Genomic DNA, 20,696 nt, shown 5'->3' on the forward strand with positions numbered 1-20,696 from the left:
GCACGCTAATTCCCCAGTTGAACGGGCAACCACTAACTGATACGGTAATGCTTGCGACGGTTATGTGTCAATCGCGCCCTTAAGATTGATTAATACAATCAATCCTAGATCTAATATCAATGGAATCTCCAGTCAAAAATTATCAAGTGATTTGATTGATTCCAATCAAATCTTGTATTTCCTTCCGACTTAACCGCTCCACAAATGCTGATTAAAAAGTTAAAACAGTAATTAGATATATAAACACCTCATTTCCTGTGTACATTCAACCGGAGGCATGAAAGCCACATTCATCATCATCTGAAACAAAATTCCTTTATTTATTTATGACAATTAAGGCCACAAAGCCAATTTGACTTCGCCAAACTTATTTGCAGACTCCTCTTGCATTTTGCTTAAACAATCTCCCACTCAGAATCGCTGAATCCATCATCTACTAATTCAGATTTATCTAAAACATTACGTTTCTGTTCATACCATCCCACATCAAGATGACTGTGATCACACTCCCAATAATCTTGAGCTTTCTTTCTCGAAGCGAAAACGCTCCTCAACCTCAACTTTTTCTGAAAAAGAAAACAAGAGAAATAGAAGGTATATAGAAAGTTAAGAGCAAGTGTTGATGGCAGACAAGCGTTTGGTTTCGAACTTATGTGAATGATTGAATTCTGTTAGGAATTTTAGGGTATAAAGGAATATGAGATATATATACCTTGTCAGACCCACTTCTTCTAACGCCATGAGAGACGGCAGAAAGTTCATTACTATCGACCACGATGCAACTCTCATCAAGCGTTGCCTTATTGGATGGTAGGATGGTTGAGAGCTCTACCTCGCGGACATCAAAGGAATCACCTGATGTGGTAATTGACAAAAGAAGATTGTTGTGTAAGTAAAAACATTGCAATGCAAGAAAATATATGCATCAAGCTACCATCGCTGGCGCTTTTATTAGGTAAACCCAATTTTTTGCCTTTCCAAGTAATAAATGAAATGTGAATATTGAGTTAGAGAATAGTGGATAGGGCATTCAAGCTTCTGCCTGCCCAGATCTGTTAAAACGAAAGTATCAGACGTGGTGGGTGCACAAGTAGATAGATTGCAGAAATGTTTAGATTTAGTGAGTTCATGAAATTGACAGCGGAGGCTTCTCAAAAATTCTTGCCAGCAAGGGATTCAAGTAAGAATAATATACTAAGTTACAACAGTAACTGTAGTCTAAAAACGATGTCAAGAAAGTTCAATATTTGAATAAATGCATCTCAATAGGTGAAGTAATCGCTCTCTCTGTAAACCAAGCCAGATACTTACAAGGCCAGACCTCCAAATGCTCAAAATTAATAAAACACCAAGAATATAGTAGGTAAAATGTTGTAATGATGTTAAGATTGAAAGAAAATAAGGACGCAAGAAATATAGATGGTAACTAAAAGTCAAATTCAAAGAAAGTAAATTTGCACCAATTGTATGAAGAGATACTATAAGATATGGGTCACGAACTTCATCATATGGCTCGCACTCATCAAAAAAATAGTCTCACAGCATGCTGTAGGGGTTTCTATGGAAGCTAATGCAAAAGCAAGTTAAATATTCAGTGATAAAGCAAGTTGAACGAACAACAAGATACATATCAAACAAATACTTACCAGTTGATTCTGCTAAGGCAACATTAAGAGCAACCTCAATGTCCAAAACTTCGCTTTCACAGGATCCCATCAAAGTAGAACAATTGGAAGACCGGCTCCCCTTCTCTTCGCCAATCAAAGAATCTCTCTCTGTATTATCATCTAAAGCTGAGGACAATGCTTCCATGGCTGGATCTTTCTTCTCAAGGTTATCCAAACTGTTGGTACTCATCTGCAAGGATAATGCTGCTATGACTGAATCTTTTTTCTCAAGAATATCCAAACTCTCATTATTATCTAAGGGTGGGGATGACACTGGCGTGACAGAATCTTTCTTCTCAAGGATATCCGAACTCTCAGTATCATCATCTAAGGGTGAGGATAATGCCGTCGTGACTGAATCTTTCTTCTCATGGACTTCCAAACTCTTGAGCTGATTTTCCTTCTCCTTTATAGGATTTCCCCTAACAATCATCCTTGATTTTTCATGTACTGTGCCACCATCATTCTGCTTCAAGTGAGGATCTAAATGCCTTCTCCTAATACAAGACAGGTGACATGATCGGAGGAAATGATCCCCAAGGGAAGGCTCCTTTTCACAGTGGCCATCATCCAAACTAACTTCTGATCTTTTATGTGCAATGACACCGGAATTTTGTACAGGAGACAAGTCAAGAGCTTCCTCTTCCACCACATGATCAGCAGAGTATTGAGGGACAACATCATCCACAAGATCAGAGAAGAATTTCGTTACACTGGCACTCATTGTCTGCAACTGAGTCTCGGCAGCTCCAATTATTTCCTATAAATAATGAAATCAACTAATGATAGACTCATAGACATACTGTTGACAACAGCAGAAGCAGATAGATGCAGTGTAAGACAAAGCTAAACAAGGAATGAAACAACAACCAGACAAGAAGAAGAAACAAAGACAAATATCCGCAAACAAAACAAATATGTTATAAGAAAAGAGAGGTCAAGTAAACATGTCTTCTGTATGGAAAAAAAATCACTGTCAAAAGTTCTTTTGTTGTGCATAAAAATGTGTGGCGCATACATCATAGCTTATAAATTGACCAGTTAAATTGATATTACTAACAACAACAGTTGGAATGCACCATGCAACCAACAGGTAGATGATCTCTCAAAGCGGTTAACAAGTGGAAGGTGAAAAAAATACCTCCCGCATGATATTATCCGCCTCCAAGCAGACATCTTCAAACTTCTGGCACACGTTGTCTACCCAGGCTATACAGTTAAATCTATCCATACTGGACACCTGCAATCTGATTTTTGGATATATTTTCTCCAATTTGGGCACAGATAGTGGTAAACGCTGCAATCAATCAGAACAGGGATAATACGTCAAATCAGCACATTATCACTGCACATCATCATAGGATTTCAGCTAAGGAAACGCATCAAACCTGCAAATGCACATGCAGTTATAGGTAAAACATATCACAAAAGTAATAGGGAACAAGTGCCATTTTATCACCCAAACTAACAATAGCGGTCTCAAGACAATTTTCTTATATAAATGTCACCAACCAAGAAGAGTATCAGAAAGGTGGCCTAAACAAAGGGTAGATTCATATAGCAAAGTACCTAAAGCTGTTAAGGGCTATAAAATAAGGCATGTGTTCACCAAATACCATTCTTAACACCACCAGAAGTTGCTAGCTAAGTATGTTAATTGTTACAGCTGCCCCTTCCCCCTCTCACTCTCCAAAAGTACATCTTCAAATTCTTCCAATGTTATCTTAAACAGTTGCAATTACATAGAAATATAGATATGCATTTATAATAGATAAACGAAAAGGTAAACCCTAAGATAATGCAATTCTCTCTCCATGACAATATGCTCCAAGATGAACACTTGCAGAACTTAATGCTTGAAATTGCATGGAATAATGATGGCCACCACTGAAAATTTATTTTCACAAAACAACACCACATTTAACAAAAATTCATGAGATATCCCTAATATTAAACCTTTAAATCTTAAGTTTTGAATATTCTTGAATCTCCAAGAACATGAGAGTTTTAACGGACGCAAACAGTATGCTCAACTAGTGGCAGCCATAGCATGATTAGAACTTCATGAGTCACCAAAATAAAAGAACACCGCAGGCTCTCTCTTCTTGTTATGCCTCTACCAGCTATTATTCAAAAAACAAGACTCAATTAGGCTATCATAATCTGCTATGTAGTGAAACAAAGAACCTTCTACTATGCAATTTCATATGTTTTTATCAACTAAAAAAAAATCAAATTAGAACAATGTTTCCTTTCCTTTCCTTCAATGTTTCAGCAATTACCCTGATTAAGAAACAATGATAGAGAACCCGTCAACGCCAAGAAAACACAATCGGCAAGTAAAAACTACGACTCACGTAAGAAAGAGAACTGGACAACTAAGCAACCGTGATCAGAATAAAAACACATGTATACATGATTGACAGGTTTCCAACGTCAGTAATTGATGCAAAACTGAAAAAGAAAGGCAGCAAAAGATAAATAATTCAAGAATTGCGTGAAATTGAGGTTTGGCACTTACGGTTACCCAGGAACCAAAACCCTGTAAAACGAAAATTTTCGTGGAACCCAAAACTATCAGAGACACAAAAAACGTAAATTCAGATACAATAGTTAAATAGAATGATCATAACCCAGAAAGAGTGCAAGAAAAAGCGAAGACATGGATGATATAATGGTTGATGACAGTGAGGTCCCCCGCCCACTGATGACAAAAGCAGAAGCAGAGAGTGGAAGAAAGGGGAAGACAATACTTTTACGCCTGTACCAAGAACAAGTCTCCTTCAAGTGGTTGACTCCTTGTCAAAGAATGTGTCTTTCAATTTTATAATATAAAACAAACTCCAACTAGATTTTGGACTTCCGATTTTACCATATCGAATTAAATACGGGGGAATTCTAAAAATTAAATCTACCGAAATACATGGACTTGCCACTTCCTTTGTGCCCGAATCTGCTTTATTAATTTATTTTACTACTTATAAATTATTGGAATCAAAATTGGGGGAAAAAATATCATCCGTTGCATGTCCAACGCACAACTTTATTTTGGGACATCCTCTTCCTCATTTTAAACAAAAATATATTTAAAGGATTCTTGTTTTAACACCACTCTAACCACATCCTTATTTCAACATCACATTAAATATCAATCAACTCTTGTTGTTGCATGTAGCTCGCTCAAAATCAGTTGTTCTTTTTGTGCTCTCTTCATCAAATTTTAGTAGCATGATCATTGAAGTGAGTGGTGAATTCCTATTATCACGAGCACAAGCTTTGCCTTTCCAAAGGCGTTCTTTCTCTGTTTTTCTACCGGGTGGTTGCTCTAATCCAACAAAAGTGCTTGACACGTTATTCTCTTCATCTAAATTGACAACGTTAGCACTAGGTGTAGGAGAAGATTGTGGACTTTCGTTCTTTATTTTTTTTGCAGAATGATCCATTAACCATTTTTATAGTATTTCCTCTATTTTGAGGGTGCGGTTGGAGCTGCTCTTAGTGTGAGTCAAGAACCTTATCATTTATTTAATTAATTAGCTTAGTCAACAAATTAATTTATTACTGAATCTATTGCGCCTTAAAATACAAGGTAGTTTGTTACCCGTTCGTGAAAATGGCTTAGACCGGAAAAAGAGAGTGAAAGAGAGTGTCGAGCCGGCCCAATGCCACATTGCTTGCTATTCACTCTCACTACCTGTCTCCAAGTTCGCAAGCCCATCATTTTACATGACGACACCTCCAATACATCTTGCTGAAATCGAATCCAGGACCGTTTACCCATAAAATAATGGCCCCAATTTCTAATTCATTCTTCTAGGGCAAAAAAATGACCAACACAAAGCAGAGGTTTACATATATGCTACACAACATATTTCTACATTTTTTTTTTCTTCTAGAAAAATAGATGAGATAGCCTCTCTGTTAGTGCCCGCTGGCCCATGTTAGACATTCTGTAAATGTTCACGAAGCTCACCCCCTGGAAAAACAAAACTTTGTTCAATGCTTCTGTTCAAAGGGCGTCCCAGCTTTGAAGGCCATGTCAACTGGGCTGAGGTCTTTTCCCACGGTTTCAATGAGACGCAAAGAGAAAAATACAAACAAACAATTAGTCTCAGAAGTTAACATACATACATACATTGTTAGAAATTAGAATCAGATATGAAGATAATGCGCCCTCACAGAATTTGCATAGCACTTACAAAAAATTCAAAGTATTTGCCATCAGTTGACTTATTTCGCTTAACTTTTAGACTAATAATAAACTTTTTTATATTTAAAAAAAAGAAAGAAAGAAAAAAGAGCAACTCTAGGAGAAAGACTCAAGGTCTATTTTATGGTTGACAAACAAATCATCTAAAATCTGAGCATGGTACTAACTAAACAAATGGAGAAGATTTACTCATCTTGAGCATAGTATCACTAGAAAAACGAAGATACATGGAAATAGGAAAATATTAAAACAACATGGATCAATCCGACGACTTAGTGTCACAAACAGAAGGCAATGGAAGAATCTGCAGTTCATAAGAAATTGGACCTTATGATATTGGTACCATCTTTTAGAAATCAACAATTTCAAATAACCCATCTTTTACAAACAAAAGCAAAGGCAGATGGCAGAAGGGCAGAGTTCCCCTTCCTTGAGGCTTTAAATAACTGCATAGCAGCACTTGTACATGCTAGCAAAAAGCTAAATTCACTACAAATACATCAAAGACCAAAGCCACGGAACTATCAAATAAATGAATAATAGATGTCAGCACATTAAACTTGAGCTCATCCGCACAAAATATGTAACATAAGACGATGACATTTACCAGGTTGACAAACAAAAAATATATTCTCGCGGACCATGAAAATTCTACATCCTTAAAGATATGAAATACGCAATCTCTGTCAATATCAACTAATAACCATTGTAATTCCAACCACAACTAAAGGAAGCAGATGAAGTGAAGCAGCAACAAAAGCACAGCAGCCAAATAATTAAACCAAAGATTTCATTGTCTGCATTCATGATATCACCACAACCACTTAAAGCACTCTTGTCCAAGAAGCTCTCATACACCTGAACAAACACCCATTCACAACACAAAGAGCAGTGTTCAATGTCAAAACGATATAAATTGTAGATCCTATTCAAACAGGAAAACATGGAATAACAAAAAAACTGATTAGCAAAACGAAGGCATGCAAACAAACTGAGGAAAACCACACATCAGTTATCATCCAGAAAAGAAAAATAGCTCAGAAACACATATCACAAGAAGTGATAGCGATGAGAACAGAAAGTGATGGACAAAGTAGAACAGACAAAAAAAACTTCAGATAAAACCTTGATGGAAAGGCAGTTAAAAAAAAAAGAAGATGGGGCAGCCAACTAAGAAAAGGCAGAGCCTTGTAGTAGATAGAAGACTACATGAACACTCAGATTTAAATCTCATCAGACATATATTGCAAGAATGACCAAAACAAAAGGCACTTAGAATGAAACAAACGAACACAGGACGGAAGCGTAGAAAGACAAGATATCATATCATTCTACCTAAACAAAACCCTTGAATCCATTAGGGCCTCCTGTTTTTTGATATCATGTCATACGATGATCTCCAAATATTGTAAAGTACAAAACTTATCTCTTAAATTTTGAGTTCACGTCTGGTATAAAAGGGGAACGGCTACGATGTTGTAATAGCATCATGCCATTTACTCACTTGTGACTGCTTTACTTACATTGGCATACAAGTTTTCAAATGGCATACGCCCAATCATCATCAAAATCTTAAAGTGGCATTTGTCATGTCTAAATGATTTAAAAAAAAACTCCCGACATCTTGAGCAATGTGAATTTTGAAAAGTTGGAGATTTAAAATGGTATCAAATTCATAGGTCCCAAGGTGAATCCAGATTTTAAATTGAATACCCCAAGCTAGATGTCTCTATGTGTGGGCTTTCTTAAATAATCCATGCAAGATGTTCAATTTCCATATATCAGCTTTCATATAAAATATCCATGTGTAACACCCCTCATTGTCAAAAGAATATCCAGCCTAAACTTCAGGAAAAAAGGAGTATTGGAATATGTCAAAATGATAACAAATCAACCCCTTCAGCAGCTTTAGTTATTGGGAGAGCTAGTGAGTAACGCTAATGGCATCGTAGCATCCCCATGAAATGATTAAGAATTAATCAAATTAAAAATTTAAATTCAGGGATGTCAATAACATCGTACATCGCCTTATCAAAGAATATATGTGTGTTTTACACTTTTACCACACAATTTTTAACAAACATTTGGGTGGACTTGCTAGCCTCATTATTTCCTTTAGTTTTACCCAGATATTTGTAGGTCTTTTCAGTATTTCATGAAAACTATTACCAACAATCATAAAATATCTCCAATATCACTCTTCAAATTCTTCACGAATTTCAACTTAACTTATTATATTTTTTTGAGTGCAGTGTTACAGAATCTTATGCAATCGACCATAACAATCATAAGGATAATTTCCAACTTCAAATCCATTCACCTACCAGTCAAAACAAAATCTCTTGAAAGGGATGAGTGAGGGGAAAATTACATTGTTACCATTTTTTCCGATACTAGAAACAAAATTCAGCAGAATGCTGAAGAGCTCAATTAAGTCGTATGCAATCCAACCAACCTTATACAAAAATTTCAAATCAACAGCCAACTCAAAAATTCCTTTATACTGAATAAACCAGTGAATAGAAACGTATCATAATTAGAACAAGAATTGATTGATTTTGAATATAATAGAACCTTTGAAACCCTAATCCTCATGACATAAACAGTCAGTCAATTTCAGCTGTCTAATTTTTGTTGATGCTTGATGTATTGTTCCACTGTCATGTCTCCATCCTTAAATAAACAGAAGCCACCAAAGACACTACCAACTAAATACTAAATGTTGTTTTCCGTTGAACCAAGGAACAGCAAGAGTTTGATTCCAATTAATTCAGGATGGATGAGTGGAAAGGCTAGATATCGTTCTTCCTAGATGAATTCACAAGGGGCTCCTTGAAGCCACAAAAGCAGGAAAGAGATCAATTACAGAAGAATATGAGAAAAGAAACCCTCGCATATAAACTTTCATTATATGTGCGCTTCTGTGCATGGAAAGATAAAGTATTGTTCTAATGTGGAAAAATCATGAATTCAAGAAGGGCTCCTCAAACAGTCAAGCACAGTAACACCCAAGAGGAAAATCAATTATAGAATCCACTAAATATAAAGGAAAAAGAACCTCAAAGACAAACTTCATTTATTAGTGTTTTTCAGTTCTTCCATAATAGCAAGAAACCCCATGCCTTATAGATCTACAGACATAATCTGATCACATACCTACAATAATGAATAAAGGGATCACAGAGAGGTTGATTCCGTGGTTTGAAACTGTGACACCTATGTATGTTATAATAAACAAAGTAAATTTACCATTACGCCAAGATTCGGCTTAAAGAACAATGATTTCAACAATTAATGAAATCACAAAATTGTTTTTTACATAAAATGGCCACACACATTCTCAAATGGACAAGTGAAGAAACATAACTTCCCTCATCTAATCATCTTATAATAAAGAAATGAAATAAAGAAGCAAACTATTAAAAGATGAAGCACATCAAAACTTAAAAGCCAGCCAGGAAACAAAATAGCAGCAGATGCGAAAAGTTACCTCAATAGTAATGAGGTGCACCCTGATACATCCCTCCCGGTGGATTTCTTGGTAAAGATGATGGCTTGGGATGCTGAGTAGGCAGTGAAGAAGATGGCATTCCATATTGTCCAGCTTCAGGATAACCACCAGATTGAACTCCTACAGAACCTGGTGGGGGCATCCGATACATTGAAGAACCTGCATTGCCCAATCCGCCAAACTCGGCGGAACCTGCAGGGCCCCCGTACTGTAAACCTCCATATGGACCTCCCAAGCCAGCAGCAAACCCACCACTAACACCACTGGACGGAAATCCAGGACCACCGCCAACAGGTGGCATTGCAGACCCATAATTACTGCTGGGAAAGCCTGGGCCCTGATACAAACCGCCAGGTGCACCATACTGAGAGCCAGGCATAGAACCAGGGACTGAAGTCTGTTGTTGCGGTCGGGTAGCACCATTTCCCGCAACTCCAGGGGTGGCTTGGCCTTGTGGCTTCACTTTCTTATTATCCACAGCAAATTTGCATACAATTTGGTGTCCATCGATGTTCTTAATTTGTTCCACTAGTGAGGCCCTAGCACCCTCCTCCGTCTTGTACACAAAGAAGGCAAAACCCCTCGACTTTCCAGTAACTTTATCAAACCCTAGCGGTCCTTCCTCAATCTCCCCATACATGGAGAAATGTTGCAACAATTTCTCCCCAGGCATATCATAAGGAACGCTGCCCACATAAATCTTTCTCAAAGACACGTCGACCGTATTGGAATTAGCAGACATTCCTGCAGAGGCTAGTTGAGTAACAGTAACCCGCCCATCAATTTTCTTGCTCGGTTCTTTAAGCGCAAGAACAGCTCCATCTACATGACTGAAAGTAACAAAACCATAACCTTTAGACTTTCCCGTGGACTTGTCGAGGATGACAATGGCCTCTTCGAGTGGGCCGAAAGAGGAGAAGATTGAACGGAGGGAGTCGGAGGTGGTCTCAGAAGCGAGTCCCCGGATGAAAAGCTTACGGAGGGAGACGTCTCGGTCAGCTACGGCCCGCACCGCATCCAATACATCAGGGTGGGTCACGGCGGCAACCTGGAGGATATCGAGTAATTGCTCCTGGGTGAAAGACTGAAGGATTTTGCGGGCGTCTTCGGTGGTGAGAGCTGTGACGGCAGGCGGTGGGGAGGAGGGAGAGGTATTGCCGTTCTCATCGGTTTTGCGTTTCTTGGGAAATTCCATGACTGCTGTGATGGAGAATCGATGAATTTCAGCGTGAGAATTGATGAATTCAAGGGTTAAAGAGGAAATTAGGGTTCATATAAACCCTAGCGAGTGATTTTGGAAGTTACAGGGGGCTGATACCCGCTAAAATACTGTAAACCATTTCGTTTACGGAAGTTTTTATTGGGCTTTCAACGTGGGCTCTTGATTGGGAATGGGAACCACACCGCTAATCTGCTTTCCCTATTCATAATGGGCCGGACAAAAGCCCATAAGTTTTGATGGGAAAATCCCCTTAGAAGTCTATTAAAAGTGTCATTACAAATTGTTCGTCGAAGACCTCCTCAAAAAAAGCTTGACGTGATTGGTGTACAAAGAGAATGTTCAAAATTATAGTTCATCGTCAAAGATAGGACATGCAAAAGTCTCGAGGTAGGCTCAAAATGTCTAATGTGATAACATATGGCCATAGGCTTGCCAATGATTAGTTATACATGAGGTCGAGCTGACTATAAGGTTAAGACGAAGAAAGCATATCAAGAGGCACATGTCATGATTAATATTCAAAAGGATAAGAATTAAGCTGCTATATCTGAAATGAGCTTTGTGTCTGAATAATATGATGTATCCCTGCATGCAGATATTGAGGTCATGGACCTGTTAGTCAAAATAACTTATTGGGCCTTGATCATGCCTGTTGAGATGGGCCCAGACGATTTTTGATCATTACAAATGTCATAAAATTGAGCCGCAACTAAAATATCATTAATTGTTAAATTTTTACAAAAAGAAAATTCATTCGTCTTAACCTAAACCTAAAAATTAATGGTGTGTTTAAAAACTCCAATCAATAAGGCAAGTTCTTATGGGACACTTGATTCTTAATTAAATGAGTGTCACTGCAAGGTGAGAATGGGGTAAATCTAAAGTGAGCATGATCATGATCATGTTTTGGTATAAAATAAAGAATTAGTATGAGTGTGAGAATTTTAATAATATAATTTCTATAATACTTTTTTTTCTTTTAAAAAATAAAAATAATATTATATCTTCTAATAAGGGTAAAATAATATTTTCAATGTATTTGTCTATTCTCATAAATGGAGAATAGATCCTAAAATGAGTTTATAATTCCACCGTCCAAAATCAACTAAGAATTCTTCATCAATTTTTTCCCTTCTTGAGCCACTCTGTGATTAATAAATGGGGAACCAATTACAACCCTCCCTGCTGTATGTGGCCCTGAATGAGGCCCCATTTTCACTTGCCTCTCATCCTTAAACCACTGCAACAATTTCATTTGTGCTACAGCACTTCCTAACAATGACACTTCAACAAGTACAGGCACGATCCCCGATTCCCCCATTTTATCGCGCTGAACTGAACTTTTGCGTGATTGATTGTTAATTAGTAACTCGGTGCTCATTCACTGGTTTAATCGGCGTGCTCTTCTCCCTTGGTAATATTTTCTTACATAAATTTTAGCTCCTATAGAATATATGAAGATCACTCAATAACATGGAAAATCTAATGTAATTGTAGATGGTTTTGACAAATGTGAGAGCATAATGTGTCTGAATTTTCATTTTATTGATGCTCTTGCAGGAACAATGATTGATATTTTCAGTTCTGATAAAAGCTCAACTTCTGAGTCTTCACCATACCAGGTGAGTCCCTCATCTTTTTTATACACTGTTTCTTTTCTGTATATGAAAATTTTACAATTTCTTGTATAGTTACTAGTTAGCCTTGTATATGTTGTTATGTTTCCTTTTTGCTTTCTATTTCTTACCCCTTTATTGGAGTCACTCTAAGCACGGTCTATGCAATATATAATTTCATTCCAAACACCAGGGATTTAAATAAAACCCTAGAGGTAATTTTTTTCTTAAAAGAAGAAGAAGAAGAAGAAGATAGGGACCATTCTCATGTAAATAATTTAGTTGGATTGGTATGTCTGCTAGGATTCAGGTCCAGATTCTTAGAATATCTCAGGAATTAACATCATCTTTGCTAGTTTAGGAATAGGTGATGTACAGTAGCTACTTTGTAGGCTGACTGTATTCCCAATTAGGACATGGTTTCTGTTTCATTGCTCGATGAGTCAATGCTCATCAACATGGCTTACAGCTCTTGTGCTCAGGCATTGGGTATTAGTATATGCCTTCTTGAATGTGAAGAGATGAGTGCTAAATTCGTGCACTTATTTAGTCCAATTGGTGGATGATGTCTGGCTAATCAAAACTAGATCATGGTTTATATTTAAATATAATTGGCTTGTGCCTTATCGAAATATTTGACTTATTTAAGTTTTGGCCCACAAGCTTACATAGTGGATGAATGTAATTGACACTAATTTTTTTTTTCAAGATACTAGTGAATGCAAATGATGATTTTTTTTTTCGAGCAACTGATATTGTATGATAGTCAATGGTGTGAGTAACTCTTTCCTGGTTGTGGCTGATTGAACTTCTGGTTAAAGTATCTTTGACTCTATTTAAGGTAGTTCAGGACTGATGCCTTTGCCTAGAATAATAAAGAAATAATAAGAAGTTTAAAAACTTGCAGATGAGAATTTGTACTATCTTGTTCTATTCGAGAAGCTCAAATTGGTAATGATTTTGATTCTAAAGGCATAAGTATTCAGTAAAATTAATTTTTCATTGAATTATTATGTTGAGATGGAATACTTGAAGCATAAATTGCCGAATTCCACTTCTGCTTCACATCAATTGGCGAGTTCTGATAAGCTGCTAAATTGCTTCTGTTAGTCAATAGTTTGTGTCGCTGCTTAGTAGTTTTTTTTGGGAGCAAAAAAGATGTCATAAGCGTAGACATAGATAAAGGAACAATACAGTGTTATATAGAAGCAAAACCAGAAGTAAAAGTATAGTATTACATATGCTTAATTGGCCAAATCACAGATATAAAAGTGCAGTGTTACATATACTTCATTGGCCGAATCACAGATGATTGGAGGTATAGGGTACACGAATACAGGACTGCTGCCTGTTGCAGGCTATTCACCTGATTTTTATCTTATTTATGTTAATTATGGAAGTCCTATTTTGGACACAACTATTCTATGTATACTTGTATAGCCCAGACCATATTTTTCCTTTCAAGCTGTTGGATAGGAAGCCTTCATAGTAAGGCCGCAAAGCCCCTGCTTAGCTGAAACATCTCTTTTAATCCTGATATATCCTTTTTCGCCCCAGTCATCGCCCCACGAATTTTTCAGCAGCCAATATTTAGTCCCATCAGAGTTACCATACCCGACTACTGTAACAGCATGATCTAGATATGTTCCACAATCCCCACTATATATACCATGGCTGTAGGCCTGGAACCCATCGCTGTCAACACAGACAGAAACAGGTTGGTTGGCCACAGCTTTCAACAGAGATTTCTCATCATTTACTGGCACATCTTCGTACCCAGTTATGGTGGCGGCGGCTGTCTTAGTTTTGCAAGTACCATCTACTGCTTCATATGGGTAATTAGCTTCAGATGTGAGGCCTTGGTGTTTTTGCATGAACTGATAGGCTGTGTCTAGGAGACCTCCATCACAACCTGTATCTATACCTCCTTTGTCACAGTCCACAAGCTCTTGCACTGATAATGACATCAACTTTCCTGTCTTGATCTTGGTAATTCCTTCCACAGCAGCCACTGTTGAAAATGCCCAGCAAGACCCTGATGCTCAAAATTACAACACATTAGTGACAATCTTTAATGGAATTTTTGTCAATAAAATGGCTTGACAGACTTAGGTTGAGTTTGGTGTTGCTTCTGCTTTAATGAGCAGGAGTAGTAAAAGTAAGCAATGCCAACTAATGAGCAGAATTAAGCTGATAAAAATAAGTAATGCCAAACTCTGCCTTAGTAATTATACTCTTATTGCTCCAATTTTAATTTGATTTACTACTTACCACAGCTGCCTTGATCTTTAACAGGGGTGACAGCACCTTTCTTTCTCCAGTCCATGGTTTGTGGAACGGCGGTCACGTTCGAATATTTAAATGGTTTGCGTTTCAACGTGGGAGGTTGCATTTTCCTAAGGCCAGTATACCTTGTGCGGAACTCCTCTTTGGTTAGGTCAGCAAATTTGTTCACAGCTAGTTTATAACCTTTATCAACTCCATTATTGAAAGCGTCAATTCGTTTAGCATTCTCTTTGAAAATCATATAGCGTCTCTCCTTCTCTCCTGCGTCTTTGTAGATGCGATTATGTTGCGCCATCCAATCCTCGTGCCTCTTCAACATGCGTTCCTCGTTAAGAAGGCCACATGATACATAAGGAATACAAACGGCTAACATAAACAGAAGAGAGACCTGAATGATGGAAGGGAAACATTTTGTAGCCATGAAAATTAAAATATTATATAGCACCAAAATTCTGAGTGCATTTCAATGGGTAGCATTGCAAATGAATATAGGGTTTTATAGAGAAATTCTACTGAGCTGTCCTTTTCATGGCCATCAACTAGTGGAGGATTTGCATTTAGGAAGTCATCTCCAGAATGGCAGACAATATTCCAATATACAGTTGCAGTTAATGGGTTGTGTGTATAATGTTTTCAGTCTAATGAACCTGATTTGATCCAACATTTTCTGGAGAAAAATGCACTGATCCGCCTGAACCTGTTCAGATCATTGGCTCAATCTAAGTCAAATTTGCTCTGCGCCAATTCCAATTTTGACTCATCTTGCTAGCTTAGTCATATTAGCTTAATATGCATATACGTTGAATTGTGATCATCACTAACGGGGCATTTACTTGCTAATAGTTGCTAATCCAATGAGTGTGAGTGTGAGGCGAGTGTGAGATGAACATTACCATGTTTGGTATGAAATGAAGAGTGAGCATGAGTTTTAGAATTGTAATTGTGCAATTTCCATACTATCCAATTTTTTGTACATAAAAATAAGAATATATTAATTTAATGGTTGTGATTACTTCTTAATAAAGAGTATAATAGTCTTTTGAGTATGAAACTCAATCTCCCATGTGAGAATTAGCCAATCTCACCATTTTAATGAGTTTTGCTAATCTCCATAACGAGGGAATGAGGGTGGGATGAGTTTGAGATTCCACTATTCCAAACTCAACCAAACGAGGGAATGAGTGATTCTCACCCTCGACTCGCCTCGCCTCATTACCCCTCAAAATGCCAACCAAATGCCCCATAAAAGTTCAAAGTTGATGAGCTGATGGGAAGTTCATCATAGCACATATGTATAGATATATTATTAAACTATTTATACATTGGCATTATTTACATGCTATAATTAATTAATCTATATGCGGTGGCTGTGCATACAGTGGAGTATTTTTTTTTTTAAAAAGTAATCCTTTGTTGTTATCCATTATTACTCAAAGACTAAGAGCAAGCTTTGCATTGTGAAATATTTAATTAATTTTACCTTGGTGTGCTTTTGGTGTTGTGAATGATCTCAGGTAGGCAAAAAGTTAGCACATCAATGTAAGACCAAAACAAGAACAACCATTCATCTCATTCTCTTGTCCAGGTTGGTTATTTATTTATCTTTTCTTGAACAAATTTATTGTATATCTTATATCTAGTCAATGAAGCAGGTTACCGATTAGACTTTATTGCGAAGAGCAAGGATTAATCAGGAAGAAGTTTTAAAAATTACAAACCAGAACATGAAGTATTTTCATGGATAGTAAATTGTTTGAAGTATGAGATATAGAAGCCAATTCTTTTTCAATTTGTTGCAGAATCTGTTATTGTCAACCTTTTGAAACTTATGGAGTCCTTTAAGGGTTATATGAAAGGCCACCAGTAGGCTGCAAGGGCTTCATGATTTGCTTATGTTTCCGAATATATGGTTATTAGATTATCTTTTGGAGCTTAAGAGTAAAGATTATATGATGCGGTAATAACACACAATTGCAGAGTAAATCTGGAAAGAACAAGAGAATCAAAACAGAACATAAGGGTTTGTATTATCTAATGCATTGCAAGGTCACAAGTCTGATAGATGTTGCAGCATCAGTATGGAGAAAACAAAATGACATATACAAAACCAATTTTGTTGACAGAATCTAAAGTAATCTCAAGAATAGTAAGTAGTTTGAAGTATGAGATTTAGAAGTCAATTCTTTTTCAATTCGTTGTAGAGTCTTTTATTGTAAATATTTTGTAGTCATTTAAGGGTTATATGAAAGGCCACCAGTAGGCCGCAAGGGCTCCTCGAACTGCTTCTGTTTGTGAATATATGGTATTAGATTATCTTTTGGAGCTTAAGAGTAAAAGGGTATGCAGCAATAACACACAATTGCAGAGTAAATCAGGAACAGAACAGAAGGTTTTGTATCATCTGATGGATTGCAAGGTCACAAGTCTGATAGATGTTGTTGCATTAGTTCAAGCTTATGTATGAAGAAAATAAAATGACATGCGAAACTAGACTTTTCGTTGACGAAAAGGTACAAATATTTGAGGTACAGGACACTTGATTACTTCTACCTATTATTTATTTTGTATTTTAAGTGAAACACCTCTTAACTTCTTGTTTCAGGCGGTAGGATGCAGCATCCACCGCATGTCGACTGAGTTCATCCTTGAAAGCTACATCTTTTTGATCCTCCTATACCCTTTCTCTCCCATTGGTCACCCCATGAATTCTTGATTAGCCAATATTTAGTCGCCAGGGCCAGTCCCATACCCAACTGCAGTAACAGCATGATCTAAATTAACCCCACACTGCCCACTGAAGATACCGCTGTCGTAGAACTGAAATGCGCCAATGGAAACTGAAACTGGTTTGTTTTCCACATCTTTCATCAGAGCCTTTTCATCTTTGGGTGGCACAACCTCATAGCCGGTAATGCTGGCTGCAGCCGTTTTGGTTATGCAAGTGCTATCTAGTTATTCGTACAGGTAGTTAGCGTCAGTTGTTAGGCTGTGGTTTTGGTTGGATGAATTCATATGCACTCTCCAGGAAACCTCCAGAACAACCTTGATCTCTACCTGTGGTAATGTCACAACCACTAGCTCTTGTACTTATAATGACATCAACTTCCTGCTTTGATTTGGGTAATTCGTTCCACAGCTGCTACTGTTGCAAATGCCCAGCAAGTCCCTGATTGTCAAAAGTAACACATCGTCAGTGATCAAGTAAGTGAACTTTGATCCGCGTTGAGAGCTAAATTTAACACAGACAGGTATGCAGAAGCAGATAACAATAAGCAATCACAATAACATTAGTAAGCTTCAACAGTACTACTTACCACGTCCACCTTGATCTTTGACAGGGCTGACGACACCTCTTCTCCTCCAATCCATGGTGAGTGGAATTTTGGTTACGTTAGCATATCTAAACTGTGTGTGTTTGAATATGTTTACTGGATGTTTCCACTTTTATTGCCAGCATGCATGTCAAGGAACTCCTTATTGGTTAGGTCGGCAAATTTGTTCACTGCTAGTTTATAACCTTTGTCTGTACCATTATTGATAGCTTCAATCCACTGCCAAAGCCATGGATTGACAGTGTTTTGTAGCAATAACAAGTAATTAACTAGTCTTGTATTTCAATCTGTAGCATTGCAAAATGGTGATGCTGGTAATGCTGCTAGTGGAAGACTTGGATTTCTACATCAGACCAGTAAGTCTTGTATTTTAGACTTTGACAGGTCAGCTCTTTGAACTTTGCTTACGTCACATTACAAAATTAATTATGCAACCCTAGATAACAGTTAATATTAAACACACCTATTTATTTCCTTTACAGTTTGAAACTTTGTATGTACAATTACATGAAGAATTAACACACAATCTGTACACTTCTTCATTTTAACTTTAACTTCATTTTAATGCAAGTCACTCTCACACTCAATTACACACTTAATACTTATTTCAACTCTACTTTCACAACAATAACTTGATATTGGCACATAATGGAATCTGATGTATGTACCACTCCATCATCAGTCTAGCACCTTCTTTTGAATTCTTTCACCTTCATGCAATCGGATAAGAAGCTTTCATGGCAAGTCCACAAAGACCTTCTTTGTCACTAACATCTCTCTGTATCATCATGTAACCATTCATGCCCCATCCAGTTCCCCAAGAATTCTTAATCAACCAATGCTTAACCCCACTAGAACTAGTACCATATCCAACGGCAGTAACAGCATGATTTAGATTTGTTCCACAATCACCAGTAAAAACCCCACTTGAGTAAAACTGGAAGCTCATTCCGCTGCCTTCAATTGCAACCGAAACCGGCTGATTAGCCACTGCTTGCAACAGAGCCTTTTCGTTATTCACTGGCACGTCTTCGTAGCCGGATATAGTGGCTGCAACCTTCTTTGCGTTCTGGGTATTGCAAGTGCCATCAATTCCTTCATAAGGGTAACTAGATTCAGTCGTTAGGCCGCCGTTGCGTTTAATGAATTGGAATGCATTGTCCATCAGTCCTCCTTCACATCCTTGATTCACTCCGTATATATCACAGTCTACAAGCTGTTGCTCTGATAGGGATATTAATTTGCCAGTTTTGAGCTGAGTGATCCCTTCAATAGCCGCCACCGCTGAAAATGCCCAACAACATCCTGCATATCCATTCAAAACAACAATAATTGATTAGTAGAAATTAACTTTTAACATAGTGGCATGACTAGGGGCACCTAATTAAAAGAGTGCCGTTTTCGGTTGAATTCTTAATGATATCCAGGACGACCAGGAGTTAAATCATGTTTTTTTTTTGGTCTACTATGGATGCGATTGTAAGCGCACAATAGATAACTGTGTTACTTTGACTACTTTTTTTTGGTAGGTAAGCGGAATGGGGCTCGAACATGGGTAACACTCAATTTGAGTACATGTCTTAACTACCTCGGCTGAGGGGTTGTTGGCGTTCTTTTGACTCTATGCTAAACGTAGGTGCACAATATTCCTTTTGACTTACCACAGCTGCCTTGGTCTTTGACACCAGTGACAACACCTTTACTTCTCCAGTCCATGGCAGTTGGAGCGGCAGTTACATCTGCATACCTAAAAGGCTTGCTTTTAGATGATGTGAATGTCAATTTGGAGGATGAGCTTTTGTAGCCAGTATGCGTGGCGCGGAACTCTTCATTGGTTATATCTGCAAATTGATTCAAACCCAGTTTAAATCCGCGATCCAGTCCATCATTAAACTCATCTATGTATCTCAAGTTGTCCTTGAAGATCATGAATCGTCTTGCCTTCTCTTCTGCGTCCTTGTAAACGCGTCCTTGTTGGGTCATCCAATCCTCATGCCTATTAACCATGATTAGTTCATCGTCAAGAAGACGACACAGTACATGAGGAATCAAATTGACTAACATAATTAAAAGAGAGGCTACAACTAAGAAGATGTTTTGGCATTGTTTTGTTGCCATTGCAGTGCTAATAATAGGATATCTACAGAAGTGAATCTTTGAATTTCTACACTTTAATTAGTTTCAAACTGACTTGTAGGGTTTTTATAGGCAAATTAAAGATTCTTTGTTAGCTGTCTTTCTCTAAATTATTTATGATAGATAGAAAATACGTGCCTTGAACGATTTTCTGACTTTGACAGCCAAATTAAAACATATCAATATTTCAAGTTACACGTAAATTGCTGCAGGAGTACTCACTGTGTGTGTTTTGTTATGACCAGCCAAATAATTGATGTTTTGGTTTAGCCTAGTCATCCATCAACACGCAAACTCAATTGTCGGCATTGCAGCCCCAGCGGGAGGCCCGCACGATGGGCTATTAGCTCATCGTTAGAGCGCATCCCTCATAATTACGTCGTTGCGCCTGAGTCGTGAAGTCACATGGATAGTTCGATGTGCTCATCGACGCTTGACCCTGAAAAATGTGGATCATCCGGTTTTTCTTGTCCGGCTCTGTTTTTGTCTTTGACGACTGTTGTGCTTATGGAAATTTAATCAATCCAAGTGAAATATGAACCTTCTGCATCTAAAAATGAGAACTATACCCGTTACAACAATGAACAAATAGTTTCCAACCATGGATTGCATAAAAACAAAGATTATGATCTCAATTCCACTATTGCACATGTAACATCGCAGTCCAAATACATTGAAAATAAGACCCCTTTGTTTCCATATCCCACCATAAGATT

General features: G+C 37.6%; 4 protein-coding genes and 1 pseudogene across 7 annotated transcripts; all 5 read right to left on the minus strand.

The window, feature by feature from the left end:
* Positions 1-205: 205 nt before the first annotated feature.
* On the minus strand, positions 206-5,110 carry LOC119987831. The gene is made up of 8 exons (XM_038832739.1): positions 4,825-5,110; positions 4,557-4,620; positions 4,330-4,448; positions 4,189-4,241; positions 2,809-2,964; positions 1,647-2,427; positions 713-855; positions 206-566 (listed from the first exon to the last, which is right to left on the minus strand). The coding sequence occupies exons 1-8, from the start codon at positions 5,108-5,110 to the stop codon at positions 396-398; spliced, it is 1,773 nt and encodes a 590-aa protein (XP_038688667.1). The 3' UTR covers positions 206-395.
* Positions 5,111-5,452: 342 nt separating this feature from the next.
* Positions 5,453-10,726, minus strand: LOC119989200 (UBP1-associated protein 2C-like). Of its 4 annotated transcripts, none has more exons than XM_038834566.1 (2): positions 9,368-10,724; positions 5,453-5,722 (listed from the first exon to the last, which is right to left on the minus strand). In XM_038834566.1, the coding sequence occupies exon 1, from the start codon at positions 10,581-10,583 to the stop codon at positions 9,369-9,371; it is 1,215 nt and encodes a 404-aa protein (XP_038690494.1). In that variant the 5' UTR covers positions 10,584-10,724; the 3' UTR covers positions 5,453-5,722; position 9,368. The 4 variants fall into 4 exon arrangements, with proteins under 4 accessions (XP_038690494.1, XP_038690495.1, XP_038690499.1 ...); XM_038834567.1 differs by lacking the exon at positions 5,453-5,722 and adding an exon at positions 6,378-6,735 and having other exon boundaries at positions 9,368-10,725; XM_038834571.1 differs by lacking the exon at positions 5,453-5,722 and adding an exon at positions 8,345-8,708 and having other exon boundaries at positions 9,368-10,726.
* A 2,698-nt stretch (positions 10,727-13,424) lies between these two features.
* On the minus strand, positions 13,425-15,026 carry LOC119990190 (senescence-specific cysteine protease SAG12-like). Its single transcript, XM_038836057.1, has 2 exons — positions 14,498-15,026; positions 13,425-14,261 (listed from the first exon to the last, which is right to left on the minus strand). The coding sequence occupies exons 1-2, from the start codon at positions 14,931-14,933 to the stop codon at positions 13,687-13,689; spliced, it is 1,011 nt and encodes a 336-aa protein (XP_038691985.1). The 5' UTR covers positions 14,934-15,026; the 3' UTR covers positions 13,425-13,686.
* A 1,001-nt stretch (positions 15,027-16,027) lies between these two features.
* Positions 16,028-17,881, minus strand: LOC119987832 (annotated as a pseudogene).
* Positions 17,882-18,276: 395 nt separating this feature from the next.
* On the minus strand, positions 18,277-20,030 carry LOC119990189 (senescence-specific cysteine protease SAG12-like). Its single transcript, XM_038836056.1, has 2 exons — positions 19,506-20,030; positions 18,277-19,149 (listed from the first exon to the last, which is right to left on the minus strand). Exons 1-2 carry the CDS (start codon positions 19,960-19,962, stop codon positions 18,557-18,559), a joined length of 1,050 nt encoding a protein of 349 aa, XP_038691984.1. The 5' UTR covers positions 19,963-20,030; the 3' UTR covers positions 18,277-18,556.
* Positions 20,031-20,696: the final 666 nt, after the last annotated feature.

The sequence above is a fragment of the Tripterygium wilfordii genome, chromosome 21 (genome assembly GCF_013401445.1).
Source record: "Tripterygium wilfordii isolate XIE 37 chromosome 21, ASM1340144v1, whole genome shotgun sequence".
NCBI lineage: Eukaryota > Viridiplantae > Streptophyta > Magnoliopsida > Celastrales > Celastraceae > Tripterygium > Tripterygium wilfordii.